At 42.3% G+C, this 24614-nt stretch overlaps 2 protein-coding genes across 6 annotated transcripts in view; one reads left to right on the top strand and one right to left on the bottom strand.

Moving 5' to 3' along the window:
• abcc10 (ATP-binding cassette, sub-family C (CFTR/MRP), member 10) overlaps nucleotides 1–8117 on the top strand; it is a 92991-nt gene extending 84874 nt beyond the window's left edge. Inside the window, exons 19-22 of one of the 3 annotated variants that reach the window (XM_063040528.1) lie at nucleotides 1741–1886; nucleotides 1979–2076; nucleotides 5871–5983; nucleotides 6819–8117. In XM_063040528.1, coding sequence (XP_062896598.1) covers nucleotides 1741–1886; nucleotides 1979–2076; nucleotides 5871–5983; nucleotides 6819–6954 — 493 coding nt within the window. In that variant the 3' untranslated portion in view covers nucleotides 6955–8117. The remainder of the gene's footprint in view (nucleotides 1–1740; nucleotides 1887–1978; nucleotides 2077–5870; nucleotides 5984–6818) is intronic. The other 2 variants (XM_063040529.1, XM_063040530.1) reach the window with 2 other exon arrangements.
• Nucleotides 8118–18565: 10448 nt separating this feature from the next.
• Nucleotides 18566–24614, bottom strand: part of dlk2 (delta-like 2 homolog (Drosophila)) — a 33349-nt gene continuing 27300 nt past the window's right edge. For all 3 annotated transcript variants that reach the window (XM_063072448.1, XM_063072439.1, XM_063072429.1), the window contains one exon: nucleotides 18566–22522. In XM_063072448.1, coding sequence (XP_062928518.1) covers nucleotides 21730–22522 — 793 coding nt within the window. In that variant the 3' untranslated portion in view covers nucleotides 18566–21729. The remainder of the gene's footprint in view (nucleotides 22523–24614) is intronic.

A 24614-nucleotide genomic window follows, 5' to 3' on the forward strand; every position in this document is an offset into this window, starting at 1 on the left:
TCTGATGGAAGAGTAGAGTAGGTCATAGGAGAAAGGAAAGGAGGAGGGGACCAAAGTGGAGGTGATAGGCAGGTGAGAAGAGGCCAGAGTAGGGAATAGAAGAAGAGGGGAGGGCGAGGGAGTATTTTTACTGGAAGGAGAAATCGATATTCATGGCATCAGGTTGTAGGCTATCCAGATGGAAGGTAAGGTGTTGCTGTTCCCCCCTGAGGGTGGCCTCATTGTGGCACAGGAGGAGGCCAGGAACCGACATGTTGGAATGGGAATGGAAATCGGGATTAAAATGTTTGACGGATGATACCCCAGTTTATGACGGGTCTCACCATTGTAGAGGAGGCTGCATCGGGAGCACCGGACACAATGGACGATCTCAGCGGATTTGCAGTTGAAGTTTTGTCTTAACTGGAAACGAGAATGTACAAACTCCTTACAGGCAGCAGTGGGAATTGAACCTGTGTTGTCTGTACTGTAAAGCAATGTGGTAACCATCACACTACCACATGCCTGGCCTCTGTATGAGTCATCTGTACCAATGTGAGAATCAACTCTCCTTGGAAATTGCCCTAAAGGTTACTCAGTTGAAGAGAATTCTGGATGAGCAACCAACGATTGTCAGGTCAGCGATGAATGTATAAAACGGTAAGGTGTTGTTAGCCTTTTCTCAGTTCTTTTGCCTCTGCCGCATCTGTTCCCTGAACACAGCTTTCCATTCCATGCCATAGGAGATGTCCTCCTCCTTCAAAGAACAGGGCTTCCCTCCCTCTACTATTGATGCTGATCACAACCCTATCTCTTCCATTTCCCAAACATCCACACTCACCCTATGATTCTTCCTCCCCACTAATCTTCCTTCTCGCACTTAATCCCGCAAGCACCTGCCTATACACCTCCTCCCTCACCTCTATTCAGGGCCCCAAACAGTCCTTCCAGGTGAGGCATTTCTTCACCTGCAAACCTGCTGGGGACACCTCCTGTGTCCACTGCTCCTGGTATGGCCTCCCCTGTACTGGTGAAACCCATCGTAAGTTGGGGGACCGCTTCATCGAACACCTCTGCTCCATTCGCCACAGGTGGAACTTCCCAGGGGCCAAACATTTTCATTCCAATTCCCATTCCTGTTCCAACATGTCGGTCTGTGGCATTCTCTTGTGCCAAGATGAGGCCACCCTCAGGGTGGAGGAGCAACACTTTATATTCTGTCTCAGTTCTTCCAACCTGATGGCATGTATATCGATTTCTCCTTCCAGTAAAAAATACCTCCCCTTCCTCTATTCTCCACTCTGACCTTTTACCTCTTCTCACCTGCCTATCACTTCATCCTGGATGCCCTCCTCCTTCCCCTTCTGCTATGATCCACTCTCCTCTCCTGTCAGATTCCTTCTCCATCCTTTAACCTTTCCCACCCTCCAGGCCTCACCCATCACCTGTCTCCTTCCAGCACACCCACCTTTTTATTCTGACGTTTTCCCACTTCCTTCTCAGTCCTGAAGAAAGGTCTCAGCCTGAAATGTCAACTGTTTATTCATTTCCATAGATGCTGCCTGACTTGCTGAGTTCCTCCAGCATTTTGTGTGAGTTGCTATGGATTTCCAGCACCTGCCGATTTTCTTATGTTAATGATTTGCTGCTATCCTGTGCTCCTTTGTACTGGAACGAGCAGAGTCTGGGTACTTCCTCATTAGGGGAGCCAAATTTGTGATTTTACTGCACTCTCATTTCTGGCATTCTGTCTCTTTCAAGATCGAGGATGGCTGTTATCCCTCAGGATCCATTTCTGTTCAGTGGCACAGTGCGAGAAAACCTGGACCCACTGACCCACCACACAGATCAGGAGCTCTGGGACGTGCTTTATCAGTGTCACCTGCATGAGGTCATCCACAAAATGGGTAAGTGTAGGCTGGTCGTGAGAACAAAGCCCACTTCTTTAGATGATCAGTTCTTGCTTAAAGATTGCCTCATTGTTCTTTCTCCTTGTCAGGAGGATTAAATGCAGAGCTGGGTGAGAGAGGGAAAAATTTGTCCATCGGACAGAAGCAACTGATGTGCCTGGCGAGGGCTGTTCTCACAAAAAGTAAGGTACTGTGACTGGGAGTGAGAGGTCACTTCCTTACCTACAGTTGAAATATCTATCAACTATTGCCACTTCCTTACCTACAGTTCTGCTCCAGCTTTCGTCCCTCCATCTTTGGCTATAGTTTTGAATTACATGCAGGCTGCAGATGTGTGGCTGATTTGGCATAAACATAGGTGGATTAACGTCTTGACCGAGGCAACAGAGTCCTGTGCCACAGCATGGCACCAGACATCAGAATTCCCCCCAACATATGACACCAGAAGCTTGGGAGGATAGCTCTGAACATGAGCAAAGCCATCATTACCTTGTAATAACACCGAAACCCCTCCACCCACCCCGGTTCATCTCTGTTATCCTCCTTATTAATTTTCAGGCATCTGACATCTCAAGTGTGACCAAACAGTTCTAACAATCTCCTCCCATGCCTCCCATAGTCTGAGAGACAGCTTAAAAGGTCCCAGTGATTTATCCTCTTTTGTTTTACACATGAATGTGCAGAGAAGGGAGGGATATGGTCAATATGCAGGGAAGAGGGATGAGATTAATTGGGAGTCATTAGTTTTCTTTGTTCAGTACAACATTGTAGACTAAAGGACAATCCTGTGCTATACTGTTCTATGTTACTGCCTCCTAAGTCACCTAATATCTCCAAGAGCAGTGTCCATCTTCTTCATGAATATAGATGAGATGTATTATTTTCAGACTTTGCCCACATCCTTACACAAGCTGCGTCTTTGGTCCCCAGTGGGTCTTATTTCTTCCCTGTTAGTACTCCTGCCCTTAATATGCTTATGGAATACTCCAGGACTTTCCTTAATCTTGTGATACTTTGTGCGCCCTCTTTGTTGTCCTAATTTCTTTTTCAAGTACTGTGTTCTTGCAATGACTGCACTCATCAGTGTGTGAAAGGATAAGAGGTGATCTTGTTGAAACATGAATGATTGACAGCATATCGTGGATCCAGTATCATCCTGGAGCTGGTATCACATAAGACCATAAGATATAGGAGCGAAATTAGGCCAGTTGGCCCATCGAGTCTGCTCCACCTTTTTATCATAGCTGATCCATTTTCCCTCTCAGCCCCAATTTCCTACCTACTACCCATATCCTTCATGACCTGACTAATCAAGAATCGATCAGCCTCTGCCTTAAATATACCCAATGATTTGGTCTCCACAGCTGCCTGTGGCAACAAGTTCCACAGTTTCACCACTCTGGCTAATGAAGTTCCTCCTCATCTCCATTCTAAAGGGACGCCCCTCTATTCTGAGGTGTGTACGTGTACTCTGCTCTTAGATTCCCCCACCACAGGAAACATCCTGTCCACATCCACTCTATCAAGGCCTTTCACCATTCAATGGGTTTCAATGAGCTCACCCCTCATTCTTCTGAATTCCAGTGAGTGGGGGCCCAGAGCCATTAAATGCTCTTAATATGACAAACCTTTCAAGCCTGGAATCATTTTCATGAACCTCCTTTGAACCCTCTCCAATGTCAGCACACTAAGATAGGTGGAGTTGTGGATAATGAAGTAAGTTTTCAAAGCTTGCAAAGAGATTTAGGCTGGTTAGAAGAGTGGGCTGAAAGATGGCAGATGGAGTTTAATGCTGATAAATCTGAGGTGTTAATTTTGGTAGGACTAATCAAAATAGGACATACATGGTAAATAGTAGGGCATTGAAGAATGCAGTAGAACAGAGGGATCTGGGAATAATGGTGCATAGTTCCCTGAAGGTGGAATCTCATGTGGATAGGGTGGTGAAGAAAGTTTTTGGTATGCTGGCCTTTATAAATCAGAGCATTGAGTATAGGAGTTGGGATGTAATGTTGAAATTGTACAAAGCATTGGTGAGGACAAATTTGGAGTATTGTGTACAGTTCTGGTCACTGAATTATAGGAAAGATGTCAACAAAATAGAGAGAGTACAGAGAAGATTTACTGGAATGTTACCTGGGTTTCATCACTAAGTTACAGAGAAAGGTTGAACAAGTTGGGTCTTTATTCTTTGGAATGTAGAAGGTTGAGGGGGGACTTGATAGAGGTATTTAAAATTATGAGGGGGATAGATAGAGTTGACGTGGATAGGCTTTTTCCATTGAGAGTGGGGGAGATTCAAACAAGAGGACATGAGTTGAGAGTTAAAGGACAAAAGTTTAGGGGTAACATGAGGGGGAACTTCTTTACTTAGAGAGTGGTAGCTGTGTGGAACGAGCTTCCAGCAGAAGTGGTTGAGGCAGGTTCGATGTTGTCATTTAAAGTTAACTTGGACAACTATATGGACAGGAAAGGAATGGAGGGTTATGGCTGAGTGCAGGTCGATGGGTCGGTGAGAGTAAGAGTTCGGCACGGACTAGAAGGGCTGAGATGGCCTGTTTCCGTGCTATAATTGTTATATGGTTATATAGTTATCCTTTCTTAGATAAGGGGCCCAAAACTGTTCACAGTACTCCACGTGAAGTATGGATCTTCACTGGTGTAATGACAAGCAGATTATCCTTATTTCAACACTAAATGCTCACAAGAGCCACACAGTAACAATTAAACATTTACACATAGCCTGTGGTAAAGATATAACATCAGTTGTGTGCATCATCCATGGGTCAGGAAGCGTGTTGGGCAGGTGGAGGTTGGCAAAACCCACGACTAAAAGGGGATAGTTTCTCTTGCCACAGTTCATTCCTACCGTGTAACTGTGCTCTATCTCTATTTGCTGTTTGCTGATTTAAATGTCTCTTGGCACCCTGTGGGTTATCACTTGCTTCTCTGCAGCTCAGTGAGTATTCAGAAGGATTGGGTCAGTAGCTGAGAGAAACCCAAAGTGGTTTCCAGCAGACCTTGGCAACAGAAAATGCTTTAGGTTATTGCATTGTCTGATTGCCATTTTAACTTAGTGCACTGCCTTGATCCAATAACCCTTAATGCCTTTGCCTAAGAGAGATCTGTAAGTGTTCCCCACCACGTCTCCAGCCTCACGTTTTGTTAAGTAGCTCCCAGGTGTCAATTGTTCTGAATGTGAAGGAGTGTTGCCTGACTTCATTCAACCAGACTTGTTTGGTCTACTTTATGGTTCTGCCCTCTTCTTCTTGTCCCACATTACAGGGAGTAGTTCATTGGCTCCATCACATTCTTTAGTCGCCTCATTTAGATCATCCCTTCATCTTCTATATGCTTGGAGATGCAAACTTGATCCATGCAAAATGAAGACACAAGAAAATACAGATGCACAATTTTGGTCATGTAACTCATTATTATAATCTAACTCTCTTAGTACACCTGAGGAACATGTTTTGTAGCTGCTCCATGTTATTATTGAATTAGTACTGCATAAAAAGAGGCCATTCAGCCCATTAAGTTAATGCCCATTCTAGTCAGACTGCTTTTTTTCTCCCAGACTGTCAAAATATTATCCCCTGTGTGATTTCCCAGGTTCATCATAAAAGCCATGATCAATTCTGCCTTCACTGTCCTTGTATTTGTGTCCCAGTTGCTAACTAATCTTAAAATAGTCAATTTTTTAACTAAAAATATTTAATCTATGTTCGTTAAACTTTGAAACTCTGTACTAGTGTTGACAGCTTTCTAACCCATCATGTTCTTGTGCACCTTATTAAATCTCTCTGCTTCTCTAGCTTCATCAGTCTAACCTTACGGCTGAAATCTCACACCCAGAAACATGCCAGTAAATCTGGGCATCCTGCCTGCAATCTCTCAGGACCTTCATGGCCTTCTGTAACAGTCCAGTTGTCCACCCACACCTTGTACCAGTATTCTGAAGTACTCTGCTTTGTTGTGCAGATTCTATGCATTGATGAAGCAACAGCCAGTGTGGACCAGAAAACAGATCAGCTGCTACAGGAGATGATACGCAAGCAGTTTGCAGAGAAAACTGTATTAACAATCGCCCACAGGTACTTAATGTCACAAACGTGAAGAAAAGAATAAGAGCAGAACAAACTGAAAAGCTTGAGGTGCATATGGGGGGGAAGATATGAGAAGAGAAGGAGAAGTTGGATCTGGCTGACTGTGGGCAGGAAGGGGCCATGTGCCCTCTCTAGCCACCCATGGACCTGAAATAATTGTTCAAGTCTGGAAGCACTGAAAGAGAGGGTGGAGGAGATATTTCATATTCAAAGTTACTTTTAATTAACAACAAATGTTTGTAATATTTCAACACCTCTCAATTTTCTGAGACTATGGCCAGTTCTGTAAATGTGGAATGGGCAGGAACCTTCTTCCATCCTCCACCAGTGCTGCTGTGAAGATGGTTTCCTCAGGGCATTTACTCATAACCACACACTGGTTTATCCTTTCACAGGGATCATGCTGGACCTCTGCTTGGCAGCAAGTGTCATTGTTGGTCTTTTGCTGCTGGTTTAGGGCAACAAGTGGTCTTGTTATCTCCCAGTTTCTGTACCACTGAAGGAAGCAAAGCTCGGTATCTTCAAAGCCTCAATGTTTTTAACAAGCATTGATCACACAACCCTGAAGGTTTAGTTAGTTCTAAAATATTACTTTTTAGAAGGCTGCCAATTTCCAAAGGCCTTTAAGCTTGCAGAATTACAAGTTTGGAATCCATGTGGATGAAGCCAGTATGACAGCTAACATCTTCCTGGCTGTCCCATGTGGCAACCTCTTGGGAAGTATCTCCCAGCCTCTGAGCACCAGCAGTGTGGACTGGCACTTGCTATACTTTCTCTGTGATGTCTGATAATTGTGTAATTTCTCCTTCGCTTTGTTTGTCAGGATTAACACAATAATGGATTCAAACCGGGTCTTGGTGATGGATGCTGGCACGGTAAAGGAGTTTGACTCACCTGATGTACTTTCTGAGGACCGGGATTCCTATTTCTACCATCTTATACACAGTAATGAGCTGTAGTGGACGGGCTCTGTCCCCTGGATAACATACCCACCACAGACTCAGGCCTTGGCTCTGTCAAGTTGATAGCAATAAACACACACAAAGCTGAGGGTTTGGGTTCGGGAACCAGGAAGCTAAAGGCACCTTCTGCATTTTAAACAGCGAAGGACAGAGTTTGAAATATATTGCTGATGGTGAGAATAATGTTGAAGGTGTGTGATACTTAGCCTTATTTAGGCTGGAAACCATAATCCACCTGAGGAGAAAACTCCTCTGTAACCTTCCACTTACTCTGGTCGCAAATGACCAACCTACCACCCTCTTCTCCAGACCCCACATTTCCTGTTTCTACAAAATCTGTAATCCTGATGAAGTATCTTGGCCTGAAACGTCAACTGTTTACTCTTTTCCATAGATGCTGCCTGGCCTGAGTTCCTCCAGAGTTTTGTGTGTGTTGCTTGAATTTCCTGTTTATCTTTATTTCTCGTGTCTCCAACCTGACACCCTCCCACTGAATCACCCCTTACTCTCCCTCGCTGTTGTAATGTCCCCTCATCACTCACTTCCTGTTTCTCCCTCTCCCAGAGTCTCCATTCATTCTAACTCTCATGACCCCTCATGTACCTCTCTTCGGGCTCTGCATGGTATCCCATTCATTCCTCCCCTTCACATTAACCCTCCCATCCCTTATAGTGTTGACTTTCGTTATTCCGTTCCGTCTTGTCGACCTTTCCACAAACTTCCCTCCCTGACTTGCTCTTCAGTGCCCACCATTCACGGCATTTGGGCTCATCATGCTACTTAGTGATATAATCTTCCTGGTAATTGGTGTTTCTACTGACACGGAGGAGAGCTGAGTGGGTTATTACCTACTTTAGTACATTGGCGATGTATCTGTTTTATTGGGTGCATCTGTGTTCTCCTGGATCTCTGTCCTATGACTTGTTTGTTATTGTAATGTCATTTGATAATGGAAGGTATTTGGATGAACCTCTGATTACTGCTCAGCTTGTAGACAGGCTGCCGAGTGAATCAATCATGTGACTCTCTACTGTATAAATAAATTCCAGACCCACACTGGCCCTTGCCTCATGCTCTTTGCTTGTCTGCTTTTAAAGTGAATTCCATGTATTGAATTTTGCTGCAGGTTAGGGCACTGACAAGCATCGCTGTGTCCTTGGGCTGTGGAGGGGGTTGGATTGGTAATGCTCTTCTCTCCACTCCATGTTTGTGATCAGCTGAGGAATAATCCCACCATCAGGGAGGTTACATGGCACGTGACTTCCCTTTTCAAAGAAGTCTGTTCTTTTCCTTTTCTTGGAACACTGCCTTCAGCAAGATGTGTTGGGTAAACCTGATTTTCATTTGCAGAATGGCATTTATTCTATTATCAGCAGGTGTTCGTGAAACCTTTCCTGTCTGATATTCAAGTGAAAGTCTTTGCAATGAAGGGGGTTTCTGGTGCCTCCTGTGGATCAGCTGGTTACAAAGCACAGCGTTGCCTGGCCCACATTCAGGCGACCTCAGTTCTTCAGCATTTCAAGAAATAAAAGTGAATAAGTGAATTAGGCGGCTAGTGCAGGAGTGGGAGAAAGTTGCAAAAGATTTGCATTCATTGAATTGCATTCTGTTATGGTTGCCCTATTCTTTTAAGGATGTGGAGGCTTTGGAGAGGGTGCAGAAGTGGTTTACCAGGATACTGCCTGGATTAGAGGGCATGTGCTATAAGACGAGGTTGGACAAAGTCTCTCTGGAGCAGTAGAGACTGAAGGAGACCTGACTCAAGTTTATAAAATTATGAGAAGCATAGAACTTTTTTTTTTCAGTCCCATAGTTGAAATATCTAATACTAGAGGCCATGAACTGAAGACAAGAGGGGGAAAGTTCAAAGGAGATGTGCTGGGCAAGTATTTTTACACAGGGAATGATGGGTGGCAGGAAATACTGCCAGGAGTGGTGGTGAAGTTAAGTGCAATAGGGGCATTTAAGAGGCTCTTAGATAGGCACATGAATGTGCAGAAAATGGAGAGATTGGGACACTGTACCGGCAGAAGGGACTAAATCAGTTAGGCATTTAATTATTAGTTTGGCACCACATTGTGGGCCAAAGGGGCTCTTCCTATGCTGTACAGTTCTATGCAGATCACAGCTACTTTACAGTTCAATAATTCAGAAGTGGCCTTGCATGTTTCAACATGAATTAAGTTTAAAAAATGAGAATTGCACTGGAGAGCCACAGTGGAAATTTCCACATGTGGGAATAGATTTGACGTTACTGGAGGATAGACAGGGTCTTGTGGGTGGTGAGAGGGTGTCTGGTCATTTACGGCAGCAGTAGACGGGGTCTTGTGGGTGGTGAGAGGGTGTCTGGTCATTTACGGCAGCAGTAGACAGGGTCTTGTGGGTGGTGAGAGGGTGTCTGGTCATTTACGGCAGCAGTAGACGGGGTCTTATGGGTGGTGAGAGGGTGTCTGGTCATTTACGGCAGCAGTAGACGGGGTCTTGTGGGTGGTGAGAGGGTGTCTGGTCATTTACGGCAGCAGTAGACGGGGTCTTATGGGTGGTGAGAGGGTGTCTGGTCATTTACGGCAGCAGTAGACGGGGTCTTATGGGTGGTGAGAGGGTGTCTGGTCATTTACGGCGGCAGTAGACAGACCTGTGGGTGGTGAGAGGATGTCTGGGCATTTACGGCAGCAGGTTTTTTCCTTTCTGCCTATCTTTACAGATGGTTCTGAAGACCCAGTTAGTAACCGGGTGGGCTCAGGGATATTTATCCCCTGCTCTCACGTTGAGCTGGGGAGAAGGCTGACAGATGGGTTGCCATCTATACAGCAGAATTTAGGGCCATTATCATTAAGTCGGAGATTGGTATTATAGTTAATATGGGAAAGTATAATGCCAAATCTTGTATTAGATTGGCTGGGATTAAGAAATGGCAGAAATTATCAGATAGGAGTGGGACAGGATGGGGATAGGGAAGTGGTATTATGATTCGGTTCCATCAGTCCAGAGGAGGTGCTTTTTGAAAAGGAATAGGAGGGAAGATGTGAATGAGGTTTGGACACACGGGTTTGCACTCCACTTTGGCACTCGTTGGTAAGCATGGGAATGGATGGAGCATGTGATCATGGTGTGCCACAGATATTCGTTGGAATGTGGGAAGCTGATAAGGCAATTATTGGATAGATATGGTGTGCATAGTTTGTAGGATATTCTGGCACTTGAGAGGCAGGGACAGTTAGGTTGTGTAGGGCCCTGGTAAACTTTTAATTAAAACAGGTTTGGGAAGATAGGATCTGAGCCTCGTCAAAGCTCCCTTCATACTCCATTACTGTAGTGGTGGTAATGTGCCTTCCTGATATGTGCAAGCTGCCAATAACACAAAGGAAAAGGAGAATTGAACTGGGTGAAGATTAAAAATTGACCAGGAAAACACTGGCTATAATTAAATAATGATCAGTGATATACCATGCCTCAATTAATCCCAAACTCGAAATTATCTTTAAATAATTAGCTGGATGGCTGTTGCAAATCCACTTGCAGAAAGACATGAATATGCAAATGCACTGTGTGAACATGGTTTGGTGTGGTGTGTCCGTCCGTCCGGCCACTACTCCAGACACCCAGGTTGAAGCTTGACTCTGCTGTATGTGTGAAGTTTGCACGTTCTTTCTGTGGCCACATGGGTTTCCCCTGGGTACGCTGGTTCCCTTCTCAAAGAGATGCTGCTTGGTAAACTAATTGGGAACTGTAAATTACCCACAGTGTGCAGGCGATTCTGGGTGGAGTTGAGAAGAAAATGAGATGATTGTAAATGTGTGTTTGATGGTCAGTGCAGACTCAGAGGATTGGAAGACTGCTTGTGTGCTGTCTCCATGATGCATTGATTGTACTGAGTGATTTAATGATGCCTGCGGAGTTCAAGCAAGATGGAAAAATGATCAACCAGCCAGTGACTGACCACTGAAAGAACTGACACATGCAGGTAGAAAAGGAGCCACCTCCCTAAATCTTCCCTGAACAAGTATGCAGGAGCAGGAGGAAATGTGTATGATTTCTGAGATGCACACTCCTTTTGTTCACTTCGAGAAGCACTGCACTGGGACTTTCGGTAGCGCTCATGGAGTGAAGTCGCGTTCTTGACTCGCTCCATTACCTCTGAGTTTTTTTTCTCTATGGTCAGCTATACTTTAATTAACCATTAAGGCATCAACTCTTACAATACTTTGAATTAAACTGAATTCTCCGACAACTGGATGGAACTTAGATCTGCTATGTCTAAGAACGAGAAAGACGGCAAGGATGGTAAACCTCCGGTTAAACCAAAAGCTACGGATCTCCCCCCGACTGAATCACCGGTGACTTTGAAAGCGATATCGGAGTTAATTCAGAGGGAAATTTCAACCTCTGTTAGGGAGATGATTCGTACGGAAATTGCAGGACCTGTTAAAGACCTGATTCATACGGAAATCTCAACTAATTTCCAGAAAATTGCCGATTTAATTGATAAGATGCAAACATGTATTGCGGAACATCAGTCGGCTATATCTGATCTTCAAAAATTCGCGCAACAAAGTGAGCTTAAGATGGGGAAAATCGAAGAAACAATTAATGTAATGAAGAAGAAACTGGACTTTTTGACTTTTAAAAACTCTGACTTGGAATCTAGAATGCGACGGCAGAATTTACGAATGATTGGCGTGAGGGAAGCCGTTGAAGCCAACAATCCCATGAAATATTTCTCTCAACTTTTAAAAGATGCATTCCCTACTGTATTTCCTGACCAACCACCGCTACTGGATCGTGTTCACAGAATCCCATCATACTCGTCTAGGTCAGATAGACCTAGGCATGTTATTTTACGTTTTCATTATTTTCAAGACAAGGAGAGACTGTTTCGATTCGCTCGATCTAAAGGTTTCATTGATTTTTCGGATCTTAAGTTCCGATTCGTGGAAGATTTCAGTAAACCAATCTGGGACCAACGGGTCCGTTACAGATCCGTGATGTCGGAATTCTATAAGATGGATTTAAGACCAGCGCTGCTGTACCCTGCACGTCTAAGGATTCGCATGTTAGATGGAGCCCTTCGTTTTTTTGATTCTCCATCGGATGCCCAGAGTTATCTGGATCAACTTTCATCTTCAACATCTTAATTGCCTTTTTTTTAATTATCTCCGTTGATCGGAGGCTGTGAATTGGTTGGTTTTAACTTTTCTGTGCCCTATTTGGGCAGAAAAGTTTACTTTTGATTTCTTAATATGGCTGCTAAACTTTCTTTTTAACTGCGTCATTTCTTTCTTTTCCCAGGGGATTCTGGGTGGTTACTTCCCTTTTGTCATCTTACGTATTTCCTGTGCGGCCTTAAATTTTGTAGTTTTTTTAAATTTTATTCTGTTTTGCTTTTTATAATCACTTTATGTTAATAATCCTATTTTTTTTGTTGCTGTGTCTATTCATGAGTTTGAGGTTTATTGTGGTTTTTTTTAATATATATTTTCCGGCTTTTGTTCTGTTCTGTATGTATCTTAATTGAGTTAACTTTTTTTTACTTATTTTTTTACTGTTTTACAATTAGCTGATCTTTTTCATATTTATACCTTTTTTTTAGGGAGCGTATACCGGAAGTCATGGGGGTAGTTTTAGTGCTTGCTTCTTTCTGGCAGGTCTGCTTTAGATTTTGCCTTGAGGTCTTGGGGTGGTGGGTGGTGGGAGGGGCTTCACGTTTTAGTTTGTTTCTCTTTGGGCTATATACATTATTGAAGTACTGGTTGCGTCCTTTTCCCCGGTATCTTTTGTATGTTCTGTTTCCTCTCCGGGTTTGTGGGTCGCGCCTATTGTCAATCCTCCTTGTTGTGGGTTGACTTTAGGATTTATGGAGTCTATTATTAATTTTGTCTCCTGGAATACTAATGGTCTTAATCATCCTATTAAAAGGAAAAAAGTTTTTAAAGTGTTCCGGAGACTTAAAGCACAAATTTTATTTTTACAAGAGACCCATGTACGGAGGGGGGACAGACTACGTTTTTTCAAATTCTGGAAGGAACAACAATTTCATTCGAACTCTAATGCTAAGATTCGAGGCGTCTCTATTTTTATAGATTCCTCAGTTACTTTTATACAACAGGATATTATCTCTGATCCGAATGGTAGATTTTTATTGGTTAGTGGTTTACTATTTAATAAAAAAGTAGTTTTGGTTAATGTTTATGCTCCTAATATGGATTGTCCAGAATTTTATAAATCATTGTTTGATCAGTTTCCGAATTTGAACGAGTTTTCATTGATTTGGGGCGGAGATCTTAATACCTGTTTATCTCCAGCTTTGGACCGTTCGGCTCCTTTACGGACTTTACCTAATAAATCTGCAAATTTGATTAATTTTTTCCTTTCTGATTCTGGGTCGACGGATATTTGGCGTTTTCTGCATCCTCAGGAAAAAGATTTTTCCTTCTTTTCACATGTTCATCATTCCTATTCAAGAATTGATTATTTTTTCATTGATTCTCGTCTCATTCCTTCAGTGATTAAATGTGATTATGATTCTATAACCATTTCGGATCATGCTCCACTTAAGCTTTCTATTAAAATTATGGCCAATATACCAAACAATAGACAATGGCGTTTTAATTCGCTGTTGCTTCAGGACTCGGACTTTGTTAATTTTATGAATGAACAGATTGAGCTTTTTTTTACAATTAACTATACAGAAGATATTTCGGTTAACACTCTTTGGGACACTTTTAAAGCCTATATTCGGGGTCAGATTATTTCGTATTCCGTTGCTTTGAGGAAGAAACAGAAGCAGGAGGAGATGGCAATTGTGGACAAGATTAAAGAAATTGATAAGAAATATGTTATGGCTCCTTCTGAGGAGCTATACAAACAAAGAACTGAACTTCAAATGGAACACAGTTTACTACTCTCGTCCTCGATTGTAAACCAATTAAAGAAAACAAGAAGTGATTTTTATGTTCACAGTGATAAAATTGGCAAGCTGCTGGCTAATCAATTGAAATCTAATTATGTTAAATCTCAAATCAATCAGATTTATAACCAAAATGATCGATTGATATTGGATCATGTGGGGATTAATCAAACCTTTTGTGATTTTTATTCTTCTTTATATCAATCAGAGTCTCCTCGAGATTCTAAATATATGAATGATTTTTTAGATAAGTTAGACTTCCCTCAGATTTCACGGGATATGTCTTCTTTATTAGATACTTCCATTACAATGGATGAGATTAAGAATGTTATTTTTTCTATGAATCTGGGGAAACCTCCTGGCCCTGATGGATTTACCGTTGAATTTTATAAATGTTTTGCTTCTTTATTGATTCCTTGGCTCTATAAGGTTTTTGAGGCTTCTTTGAAACTTGGTAAACTTCCGGAATCTTTTAATAGAGCATCAATTTCTTTAATACTAAAGAAGGATAAAGACCCTGCTCAATGTGCATCTTATAGACCAATATCTTTATTAAATGTTGATTCTAAAGTTTTTTCTAAGTTATTAGCAAATAGACTAGAAAAAGTACTTCCTTCTATTATTTCGGAAGACCAAACGGGTTTTATTAAAGGTCGTTACTCTTTTTATAATATTCGTACATTGTTAAATATCGTTTATACTCCCTCACAAAATGTTCCTGAGTGTGTTATTTCTTTAGATGCCGAGAAAGCTTTTGATAGAGTAGAATGGCCTTATTTATTTAAGGTGCTTGAAATGTTTAATTTTAGCTTGAAATTTATATCCTGGATTAAACTGTTATATTATTCCCCTGTAGCCTCGGTTCGTACTAACTCTTTAAATTCACCTTTTTTTCCTCTCTTTCGTGGTACTCGACAAGGCTGTCCTCTTAGTCCCCTATTATTTGATATTGCATTAGAACCTCTTGCAATTGCTATTCGAGAATCTTCAAATATTACTGGGATAACTCGGGGATTAAAGTCCCATAAATTATCACTCTATGCTGATGATTTACTTTTATATATTTCTAATCCTGAGAGATCCATTCCTGCTGTTTTAGAGTTATTAGCACAATTTGGTCTTTTCTCAGGTTATAAATTAAATCTTAGTAAGAGTGAACTTTTTCCGATTAATAAACATCTTCCCTTATATTATAAATTTCCATTTAAATTGATTAATAATTACTTTTCATATCTTGGGATTAAAATTACTTGTAAACATAAAGATTTATTTAAGACTAACTTTTTACCATTAATAGACCATATTACTCAACTTTCATCTAAATGGTTTCCCTTATATTTAACTTTGATTGGTCGTATTAATGCAGTTAAGATGTTTTTTTTGCCAAAATTTTTATATGTGTTTCAGGCATTACCAATTTTCGTTCCTAAATCTTTTTTTGATAAAGTTGACTCTAAAATTTCTTCATTTATTTGGCAGAATAAGAATCCGAGACTGGGTAAAATACATTTACAGAAAGCTAAGAGAGATGGAGGTTTAGCATTACCTAATTTTAGATTTTATTATTGGGCTATTAATATTCGACATATGAAATTTTGGTTACTTCACCGGGACATACTATCTATTCCTAAATGGGTAGCATTGGAATTACAATCTGTTCAGGGTTATACACTTGGTTCTATTTTAGGTTCCTCTCTTCCTTTTGATTCGAAACGCCTTAAGCAGGTCTCTAACCCGATAGTTAAATATGCTTTGCGCATTTGGTTTCAATTCAGAAAATTTTTTGATCTTAATCAATTCGGGTTAGCGATTCCTATTTTAGGTAACATATTTTTTCCTCCCTCTTTTACGGATCGCGCTTTTCAAACTTGGAAGATTAAGGGTATTTTACGGTTTTTGGATTTATTTTTAGATGGTTCCCTTATGTCTTTTGAACAATTATCTAATAAATATAACTTATCAAGAATACATTTTTTTAGATATTTACAAGTTAGAAATTTCCTAAGTACTATACTTTCTTCCTTTCCAATGCTCCCTCCTATATATATTTTAGATTCGATAATTAACCTTAATCCATGTCAGAAAGGTGCATCGGCTATGATTTATAATATTATTATGAAACTTAGGAAAGCTCCATTTGATAAGATTAGGGTAGATTGGGAACAGGAATTGGGGCTTACCATTTCTGTGGATGATTGGGGGCAGATTTTACAATTAGTTAATACTTCCTCTATTTGTGCTAAACATTCCCTAATTCAATTTAAAGTGGTTCATAGAGCACATATGTCCAAAGATAAGTTAGCGCGTTTTTACTCGCATATTAATCCTTTCTGTGATAGATGTTCGGGACAGATAGCCTCTTTAACTCATATGTTTTGGTCTTGCCCTACTTTGGAAACTTTTTGGAGAGATATTTTCAATATTATTTCTAAGGTATTAAATATAGATATCTCTCCTCACCCTATTACTGCTATCTTTGGACTACCTAAAATTTCTAGTAATCTTTCCCCTTCAGCCCGTAGAATGATTGCATTTCTTACTTTAATGGCGAAAAGATGTATTTTACAACATTGGAAAGAGCTTAATGCTCCAACTACCTTTTTTTGGTTTTCTCAGACGATTTTATGTTTGAATTTGGAGAAAATTAGAAGTAACCTTTATGATTCTTCATTTAAATTTGAACAGATTTGGGGACCTTTTATTCGATATTTTCATTTAATGTAATATTTACCCTTCTTGTTTTTTTTTCACTGTTTTAATGGAGGTCGGGATTGAGGACGTGATTTTAAGTTTAACTCTGTTTGGTTTTAAGTTAGCCCATTGCTTTGCCTTGCTTTTAGTTAGTTGCACGGTGGGTTTTTTTTGGGGGGGGGGTTTCTTTTTTTCCATTGATATATATAAAATTTAGTAAACTATTATGTTATCTTGGTTTCTTATGCTTAAATTACATTGTAGTATTTTCTTTTTGGTATTGTTATCTTTTGGAATTTTATTATACTTTAACATTGTATTAATGTTTATATGGCTTACCTTTTTTGTATACTTACTCAATAAAAAGATTTAAAAAGAAAGAAAGAGAAGCACTGCACTACCAATCTTCAATTGTTAACACTATTAAATGCCTTATGTAATCTTGATTGCTGTCACATAGTATTGGTGGCATAAAAGACAGCTCAAACTGCAAGTGCAAAACCTTTCTTACCATTGCAATAACTCACTAAATATCTGGAGTACTGACATCAATGTCTTGGAGCTAGCAAACCAAAGATGGGATGTGGGGTCTGAACGACTCCATCTCGAAGCGGTGAGGAAGACTGAAGCATCTAGCTGAAGGCATTTGGACCCCGTCAGCAAGTGGTCCAGTCAGAGGCTGCTAGGAGAATGGTGTTCGGACCTGGTCAGCAATCACTCCCAATGGAGGCTACTGCTCGGACCAGGCGTGAGTTCTGAGTCAGGGAAGGACTGTTCAGTGTTCTCAGATTTCTGTGATTGGACTGTATATTGGTCTCCTTCAGTGTTTTCATTTTTGTGGCCTATTGGCAGGTAGGTGGTCTGTAAGTTCTCCAGTGTGGAGGGGGAGTTGTTTTGATGCTACTGTTGCTGTTTTTTTTGTGACTGAGGGGGTTAATCACTTTTTTTTCTGCAGGGGAGGGGTTGGGGATATGTTGGTATTGTGGCTGTCTTTTACTGCAAGTGATGGGGTCAGGGATTGTTTGCAGGGAGTGGCTCAGGGAAAGTTATTGTTTTTTTTGCGGGGGGGTCAGGGGTTGTTATTGCTACTTTTTTACTGCGGGGAGGGAGTTGAGGACTTATTGTCGCTGGTCTTTTTTCTGTGGAGGAGGGGGCCTGGGATTGTTATTGTCGCAGGTCTTTTCTGCAGGGAGAGGATGGAGGATTCTGGGGTCTGCGAGTTTCGTTTTTTTTTTACTTTTTTATTGCTGTCTGGAGAAGACAAATATCAAAGTTGTATTGTACATGCATACTTTGACAATAAAATGAACCTTGAACCTAGCAGTCACTCCTTGTTGATTGGAAGACAAAGAGCTAATCAAGGACTGAAGCCATTCCACAGAAATCGGACACTATTTTGTCCATGTGTATTGCACTGGTCAAGTTACATCCAGTGGTAATACCCAGCTGTGGCTGCCTGCTCTGGGTGATGTGGCTTCCTTTTTGACTTCTCCACAAGTCAAAATCATGGAATGATTTCTAACTCAAACCATTTCTGTCACTCAGACGCAATAATCTTGGTTTTATTATACTTCCTGATGCCACAGGGAGAAGCTATACCCCCATCAATTTAAGGCTGGTTTATTCAGCATTCAAATCCCATCTTTCCTTCCACATACCTGAACTACATAATTCCATCCTTCCATTTGCTGATTCACCTGGTCTATTTCTGTTCAGCAACAAAGAGCAAAATAGAAGACTTTCCAGTGTGAAAAAAGAGAATAGACTATTCTAAAAGATCACTGGCATGTGAGAAGACCTGATATCTGGAGCGGTCTGGAGTGCCTGTATCTTAGTGCTTTTCACTTCTCCTACTCCTTATAAGAGGTGCATTTCTGGGCTGGAAGGAGGAAATGTTCAGTCATGGTGAGGACAGCTAGTCAGTTCTGTGGTGCCTTATCTGTCCATGAGAACACAGTGCTTGAATGCATCTGCCATCTTGTTCAGTGGAGTTGTATCGTGTTCTTCAGCACAAATAATTTCTTTATTCGAATCTTTAAAATTTCAAGTATCAAAAATAGTTAAAATCCAAACATCTCATCTTCACATTATAACAGTGCTTAAAATAAATTATTTACAAGGGAGTGAAATAGAAAATATTAAATATTACCCTGCAGCTGCAGAATAATGTCAAAATTAACCGTACCAGGTGTTGCTGCTGTAACCCCTCAATCTGTGACCTCTGTACACTCCCCAGCTCTGTGAATGCATCACCTGATGGAGGGGAAATGACTCACATTGCCTCCTCTACAGGACACATTAATGCTGTCATTAACCAGCTCTCTGCACCATGTTACTTAAACCCAAGGGCGCATTCATGCACTTTGTTGAGGGAGGTTGTAAGATTGTAAGTGACTGGCTGGGTTAATAGTTCCCATTAGTTTTGCAGCAGACAGCCTTCAATCCAGGAAGAAGTTGTAGTGGTGACGTGCAGCCCTACATTAAGAAAGATGAGAAAATTTGTTGGGGTGGCAGCAGTCTATTGTGGACATACTGGGAAGTCTCGCAGCTTGCATACATACAATTACAAAGCAGACATACAATTGAAATGAACTGCAACCAGCCAGCTGTCCCTCTGGATTGATAGAGTCAAAGGTGTTAGATAAAGAAAGGCCACGAAAAGGCAGTTGCGCAGTAAAAAACTTATCAAGAACAAAATACTATTTTAAAATAGGAGATATTAGGTATGTTAATGGATTAAAGGTGGATTAATCCCAAGGGCCTGTTGAGATGTATCCTCAGCTGCTGCTGGAGGCAAGGGAAAAGTAGCTGGGGCTTGGACAAATCACCAGTGGCTGAAGGACTGTACAGGACAGTAGAGGTAAAGCAGGTATGTGAGGCCTGCACAGGCAGGCACCTGCTAGTCTCCACACAGCTAACAGGAGTCATCTGCTGCTCGTTTCCAATTCATCACCTACAGCCTTTTTAAACCCAGCTCTCATCCACAATCCTCGTTCACGCTTTCGAACCAGCCAGCTTCAACCATTTGCTCCTCGGCTTCAGTTAGCTTGTTGCATTGTCTTTGCTGCTCTGCTTTTGGGTCAAGCCTCCTCTACGTTTCCTGACAAGGTAATTACAATCCAGTAAGTCTAATGCCAGTTCTGGGGAAGATATTGGAAAAAGAAATTGTTAAAGGGATAACCCATCAGATTAAATTGATTGAATTTTTGAACAGGTGACTAAGTACCATTGACAGTGTGATTCAAGTAGTTTACATGAACTTTCATTTGGACTTTGACAAAGCCCACATGGGAGACTGATCCAAAAGGTGAGAGCCCTTGGGATGCAAGGCAAATTGGTAAAGTGAATCCAAAACTGGCTTAATGATTGGAAGCTGAGAGTGATGGTGGAGGGTTGTCTATGCAAATGAAAACAATGGCCAGTGGTGTGCCACAGTGTGCCAAGACATCTGCTGTTTATCTACATGTTAATGATCTGGATGTCAGCGTTGGAGATGCAGTTAGTAAGTTTGAAGATGACAAAATATTAGTTGAGGAAGGGTAATATTCAGCTATTGGCTGGTGTTGTTCAGTTAGACGGGCAGAGCAATGGCAGATGAAATTTAATCCTAATTATATGGTGAACCTTTTCAGGAGGACTAATAATGCCAATACATACATAATGAAAGTTAAAACCCCAGGAAATACTGAGGTATAGAGGATCTTGTTGTACTGTGCATGCCAAAGTATCCCAGAGGCAAAAGAACAGCTAGATAAAGTGTTAATGAAAGCAAATGGGATACTTTGCCTCTCTTATCCAGGGCTTTGAATGTAGGGCCAGGGAGATGTAGGACGAGGGTCCCACTTTATAAAAGACCAGTCAGGCAAGAGCTGGAGTTCTATGTGTAGATCAGGTCGACACATCAGAAGAATGGTGTGATTCCTGTTGAAAGGGTGCAGAGGAGATACACCAGAATTTGAGATGGGTAATTCCAGCTCTGAGAAAAGTTGGGAGAGGCTGAGTTTGTTTTCCCTGGAGCAGAGGATGTTGTCGGGAGAATCTGACAGACATGTGCAATACAGAAGGCAGAGAGGGTCAATATTGAGAGACATCTCCCCCGCATAAACAGGGAGTTAAAAAAATAACAGGTAGGTTGAGGTGATGTGAGGATAAATATTTGACCCTGAGGATATTTGACATCCAGAAGCTGCTATTTTCACAGCTCTAAGTATTTACATGAGAACTTGAATCACCATGTATAGACATCTGCGGGCCTAGTGGTGGAGAGTGAGATTAACATAGGTTGGCGTGTGATGGCCAGCATGGACATGGTGGGAGGAAAGGCAAGTTCCAGTGCTGGGTAACACTACATCCAGCACACCTCCAGATGGATGGAATCCATGCTGCCCTTCCGCCAATGGGAGAGGACCATGGTGATGATAACTCTGTTGTCACAACAGTCACACTTGACTGCTTCCTTGAAGCTATGTATACTCGTGTGGTCCAACTCTCCCCAGAGGGGGTGGCAGTGAGGTTTGAATTTCTAATACATTCAGCACCTAAAACAAACTGGCAAAAACATTCACCCTCTTCTGGTGATCTGCTCTTGTGCTATGAAGGTCAGGTCAGAAAACAAATTACATATCGTTACTGTAATATCCAGAGCTGTAGAGCTGAGTCCCTGTGTCTGATTCAGCTGTCGGAGACCAGTTCCTGCTCAGTGTGTACGTGGTGAAACAGCAGGTTGGAGCAGAGCCCTGGCTAACACAAGGGTGGTCAATGGTGCTTTGAAATTGTTAATGAAATCCTTGTCATTGGTTCCATTCATTCGATCCACGGAGCCCAGTCCAGTTACTCTGCTCTTTCCTAATTAATCTCATGCACACAAAACTCAGGTGAGCTCTTGGACAAGGTAATCTCAGTTATCCTCACTGTGTAGTTTCGCATTTTTTCCCGATGGAAGTGAAGCTCTTTGGGATATTTCTCCGTTGAACACAAGTCTTTCTCTGTGGGATTCACTGGTCTGCAGCTGAAACTTCTACACCCCAGTCCTGGGGAAGAGAATAGAGTTCAACCCATCCAAGTGTTCAGGGCTTTTATCTCACCCTTGGATGCAAATTCATTCTGAAAGTTTGCACTGAAGGAGAAAGTTGATAACGAATGTATGGGCACCCCAGTCTCAGGCCTTTGGTCCTTTATATTGGATCCAGGTAGAAGTCTTTCCTGTCCTGGGGACCAGCAGTGTGTAGGAAAGCAATGTTGCCATCCTCCTCGGGACTTGGTGCTGCTTGTTGTTGCAAACACCTGAGGTGGTTATGAGTGCAGTGACAGCCAGAGCGATACTTCAACACCACCAGAATGGTGGCCAATGCCAGGAGCAGGGTCAGAGCCCCAAAGATGCTGAGCCACATGAGCTGCTGGTGTGTGACAGGGACGCTGCTCCCTGCTATCACCTCCTTCACGGCCACCTTGAGCTGCACCTTCTCATTCTCCTGCCTTCTGCCGCTGTCATCATGAGCATGCCTTCTGGCACTGACTGTATCTGGGTTGCTGGGCCACGGTCGCTGGTCAGTCACGCTCCTAACTTTGTAAGCACTTTCATAGTACCCTCCCATCAGAGGTTTGGTCACCAACTCTTCATTGCGAATCCATGTGAAATCAGTGCAGGTTTTTCCGGAGTAACCTTCAGGACAAACACAGTCAAAGTCTGCAATGCGGTCGTAGCACTTGGCACCATTCTGGCAGGGCTGGCTCACGCAATCGTCCTGATTGACGGTACAGAAACGGCCCTCGAAGCCAGTGGGGCACAGGCAGGTGAAGCGGTTGACCGCATCTTGGCAAGTGGCCCCGTTGGCACATGGCCGCATCAGGCAGTCATCGACATCTGTCTCACACAGAGGGCCCACAAATCCTGCCAGGCAACGGCACACAAAGGCGGCAGCAAAGCCATTTTCGTCCCAACATGTCCCACCATTCCTGCAGGGAGACCTGAAATGGAGAACAGTACAGCTCACAGAAAAGTGCTTGCACCTATACTAGCACTAGTCAGAAGCTTACAATTCTCACCGAGGGGAGAGGGTCTTTTCTCTGACTCCATGGAGTTCAGTGTCTAAAGTACACTATTTTCACCTGCTTAGTGGTCTCCAACTCCCCTTTGAAAGGCCTGGTAGTGTCAACTTTCACATCTTAATATTGCTCATACATGAAATAAAAATTCTTGCCTCCTCCCTGTGTCCTTCATACATCATTTTCCATCTCAGTTCCCTGGTCTTTGAACCATTTACTGGTAGGGCCACTTTCTCCCCATTACACCATCTAATCCAGTCAGAATCTCTCTCCACATCCTCTGTTCCAAGGGCAGCAAACACCCTTCTCCTAGCTAACCATGTCATTAAATCCCTCATGCCTTCTGCTAAAGTTTTGCTATACTCTCTCTGGGACCTTCATATCCTTTCTATAGTTACTGGCCAGAATTGGACACAGCATTTGAGGCACTTTTGTCCAGCATACTGCTTTGAATTTAGTTGAATTGACTTTATTTCTTACATCCTTCACATACAGGAGGAGTAAAAATCTTTGTTATGTCTCTGTCTAAATGTGCAATCATAGTAATTTATAATAAATAGAACAGTCAATGTAACATAGAAAGACACTCAAATCAGTGTGAATTAATCAGTCTGATGGCCTGGTGGAAGAAGCTGTCCCAGAGCCTGTTGGTTCTGGCTTTTATGCTGCTGTACCATTTCCCAGATGGTAGCAGCTGGAACAGATTGTGGTTGGGGTGACTCGGGTCCCCAATGATCCTTTGGGCCCTTTTTACACACCTGTCTTTGTAAATGTCCTGTATAGTGGGAAGTTCACAACTACTGATACGCTGGGCTGTCCACACCACTCTCTGCAGAGTCCTGCGATTAAGGGAGGTACAGTTCCCATACCAGGCAGTGATGCAGCCAGACAGGATGCTCTCAATTGTGCCCCTGTAGAAAGTTCTTTGGATCTGGGGGCCCCATACCAAACATACTCAAATGTCTGAGGTGAAACAGACACTGTTGTGTACAGACCACGAGGTCCTCGGTGATGTGGATGCCGAGGAACTTGAAGCTGTTTACCCTCTCAACCCCAGATCCATTGATGTCACTAGGGGTTGGCCTGTCTCTATTCTTCCTCTAATCCACAACCAGCTCCTTTGTTTTAGCGACATTGAAGGAGAGGTTGTTTTCTTGACACCACTGTGTCAGAGAGATGACTTCTTCCCTGCAGACCACCTTGTTATTGTTTGAGATTACGCCGATCAATGTAGTGTCGTCGGCAAATTTAACTAGATTAGAGCTGTGGGTGGTGACACAGTCATTGGTATACAGGGAGTAAAGGAGGGGACTCAGTACACAGCCCTGAGGGGCTCCTCTGTTGAGAGTCAGACGGGTGGAGGTGAGGCAGCCCACTCTTACCACCTACCGGCAATCTGACAGGAAGTCCAGGATCCAGCTGCACAAGGCAGGGTCAAGGCCTAGATCTCTGAGCTTCCTGTCGAGCCTGGATGGAATTATGTTGTTGAATGCTGAACTGTAGTCCAAGTACAGCATTCTCACATAAGCATCCTTCTTCTCCAGATGTGTAAGGATGGTATGAAGAGCAGTGGCTAATGCGTCATCTGTTGATCTGTTGTGGCGATAGGCAAATTGTAGGGGGTTCAGTTTGGGTAGGAGCAAGCTGCCAATGTAATCCTTGACCAGCCTCTCAAAGCATTTGCTTATTATTGAGGTGAGTGTGACAAGGTATCAGTTATTCAGGCATGTAACCATGGTCTTTTTTGGTACAGGGACAATGGTGGATGTTTTGAAGCAGGAGGGCACTCTACACTGGGAGAGGGAGAGATTAAAAATGTCTGTAAACACACCTGCCAGTTGTGCTGCACAATTCCTGAGTACTCGCCCTGGGATGTTTCTTGTGAAGACCTAGATCCCTAGCACATAGTTCTTTCAACATATTCAACAATTTTAAATCACCCATGTGCCTATTACCATGTACATTTTCAAACACCCACATGCTGATTACTGTGTAGATTTTAAATCATCCACGT

This window comes from Mobula hypostoma, chromosome 2 (genome assembly GCF_963921235.1).
Source record: "Mobula hypostoma chromosome 2, sMobHyp1.1, whole genome shotgun sequence".
In the NCBI taxonomy this organism is placed as follows: domain Eukaryota; kingdom Metazoa; phylum Chordata; class Chondrichthyes; order Myliobatiformes; family Myliobatidae; genus Mobula; species Mobula hypostoma.